Source organism: Mastomys coucha, unplaced genomic scaffold (assembly GCF_008632895.1).
Source record: "Mastomys coucha isolate ucsf_1 unplaced genomic scaffold, UCSF_Mcou_1 pScaffold3, whole genome shotgun sequence".
NCBI lineage: Eukaryota > Metazoa > Chordata > Mammalia > Rodentia > Muridae > Mastomys > Mastomys coucha.
This window is the reverse complement of record NW_022196909.1, coordinates 15,258,112-15,260,305: the sequence shown is the minus strand read 5'-3', so window position 1 is coordinate 15,260,305 and position 2,194 is coordinate 15,258,112. Positions and strand designations below refer to the sequence as shown.

Below are 2,194 nucleotides of genomic sequence, written 5' to 3'. Positions count from 1 at the left end.
AAAATTATTTGCAAGATAAATACAATTTTGTCTGTTAATCAATGAAACAAAAAATTATTTTTAAGACTGATTCTCTATACACATGACCTATGCAACTGTTTTTTTTTCACATAAGGAAGCATTTATTTGAGGTTTAACATGAAACCACACAAATAAAAATTTGTATAAATACAAATCCACATTGAGTCATAACACAGGTAGCAAAGGACAGAGTAAAACAAAAGGAACTAATTGGCAGCCATATACAGTTGGACACAATTGTGTCCTGTACACTACAAAGTCTTTTACAAAATAATCATCTTAGGTCAGCAGAAGATCAAGCAATCTTCGATGTCGTCCTGTAAGATAGTTTCTTTACACCTCCTGATCTCCTGGCCTCCTTCGGTAGGGTGGTTGCCGCCCCCCGAGGGAAGCCTTGCCATAAGTGCTCTGCTGACCGCTGTAGTCTGCGTATACCTGCCCATATCCATAGTTCCCATAGTTATACCCAGTATAATCATAGCCGCCATAGCCACTATAGTTCTGATCACCACCATAGTCACTATTATAATTTCCATATCCTTGATCATAGTAATTATTAAATCCTTGGTTCCAGTTTTGGCCCTGACCTCTATCGCGGCCCCTAGCACCGCCTCTTCCACCGGCTGCAGCCCCTCTGCCACCTTTCTGTTGCTGCTGTTGCTGCCTGTACACCTCTTTGGGTTGTGCAACTTTGATTTCGCACTTCCCAGAACCTATTTGATGGTATCTGCTTTCTAACAATTTCTTTACTGGCTCTTCATCTGTGTATGTGATAAAACAGAATCCTCTTCTTTCATTTGTTTTTGTATCCATGGGAAGCTCAATATTTTCTATCTCTCAAAGGCTCCAAAATATTCTTTAATTTGTTCTTCTGAAGTGTCTGGACCCAATCCACCCACAAAAACCTTTTTAGGGGGTTCTTTCTCCTTTAAAGCTTTGGCCCTTTCAGGGGTCTATCAATTTGCCATCCAGTTTGTGTTCTTTCAGTTCCAAAACCTTATCCACACTAGCATCATCTTTGAAAAGCACAAGTCCCAATCCTCTTGACCTTCCAGTGACTGGATCTGTTTTAATTGTGCAGTCTACAACTTCCCCAAATCGAGACAAATATTCAGTCAGATCTTTCTTGCTTGTATCCCAGCTCAAGCCTCCAACAAACTTTTTACCTTCATCCTGCTGGTTCTTGCTCACGTTGATCTTGGATCCCTCTGCGAACTCCTCTATGTTGTCATACTCATTCATGTCCTTCATGGTGGCAGAGCCATTGGCAAAGGGGTGCTGGCGCGCAGTCCGGGTCCCAGCGGCAGCTATGTATGGAGCTAGATTTAAAATGGGGGTGGAAGAGCCCTGTGCAACTGTTTAAATGTAATGGATGGATAAGAAACTGGCCACTCAATTGCTACTAGTTCCTTTCAGTGTATTAGAACAATGTTAAAACAAAAAGATAACAAGAAAAGGCAGGCTGGGGAGATAGTTCAGTTGGTAACAGGCCTGAAATGCAAGCAGGGGCATCTGACTTCAGATCCTCTGCACCCATGTAACAAACTGGGTTTGGGAGCTAACATCTTCTACTTCTGCTGCTTTGGAGAGCAGAGATGGGTGGATACGTGGAGCTCGCTGACCATTCTATCTATCCAATCAGTGAGCTCTGGTTTTAGTGAGAAAACTTGTCTAAAAAAAATATGTATGGAGGTTGGAGAGATGGCTGAGCAGGTAAGAGGACTTGCTGCTCCTGCTGAGGACCTGGTCTCAGTTGTCCACATCCTCATGGTAACTCACATGGAACACACATGATGCACATATGCTGCTCCTGCTGAGGACCTGATCTCAGTTGTCCACATCCTCATGGTAACTCACATGGAACACACACAATGCACATATATACCTGCAGGGAGCACTCAAACACATAAAATAAAATAAACAAATACATCTTTGAAAAAAACCCTCAGGTGATACGGTAGGTAATCAATTGGTGTACTCTTTCCCGGAGAAGATTATTTTTCTCACTCCCAGGATTTCTTAGTTACCTGTAGTTCTTAGTGTAGAGTTCAGGCATCACGGACATTTCCTCATCCGTTTTAGCACATCTAGACTATGGTTGTCCTTGTTGCCCAGGTTTAGTTGGTCATTTTTGACTGCCTAAAAGTTTTGGTGAGACTTTATGGATGTAGCT

At 42.3% G+C, this 2,194-nt stretch overlaps 1 protein-coding gene across 1 annotated transcript; it reads right to left on the bottom strand.

Moving 5' to 3' along the window:
* Nucleotides 1–354: 354 nt before the first annotated feature.
* On the bottom strand, nucleotides 355–1,287 carry LOC116075425 (heterogeneous nuclear ribonucleoprotein D-like). The gene is given in 3 exon segments (XM_031348537.1): nucleotides 355–860; nucleotides 863–971; nucleotides 973–1,287. Coding segments are annotated over 3 exon segments (915 nt in total). The 5' UTR covers nucleotides 1,273–1,287.
* Nucleotides 1,288–2,194: the final 907 nt, after the last annotated feature.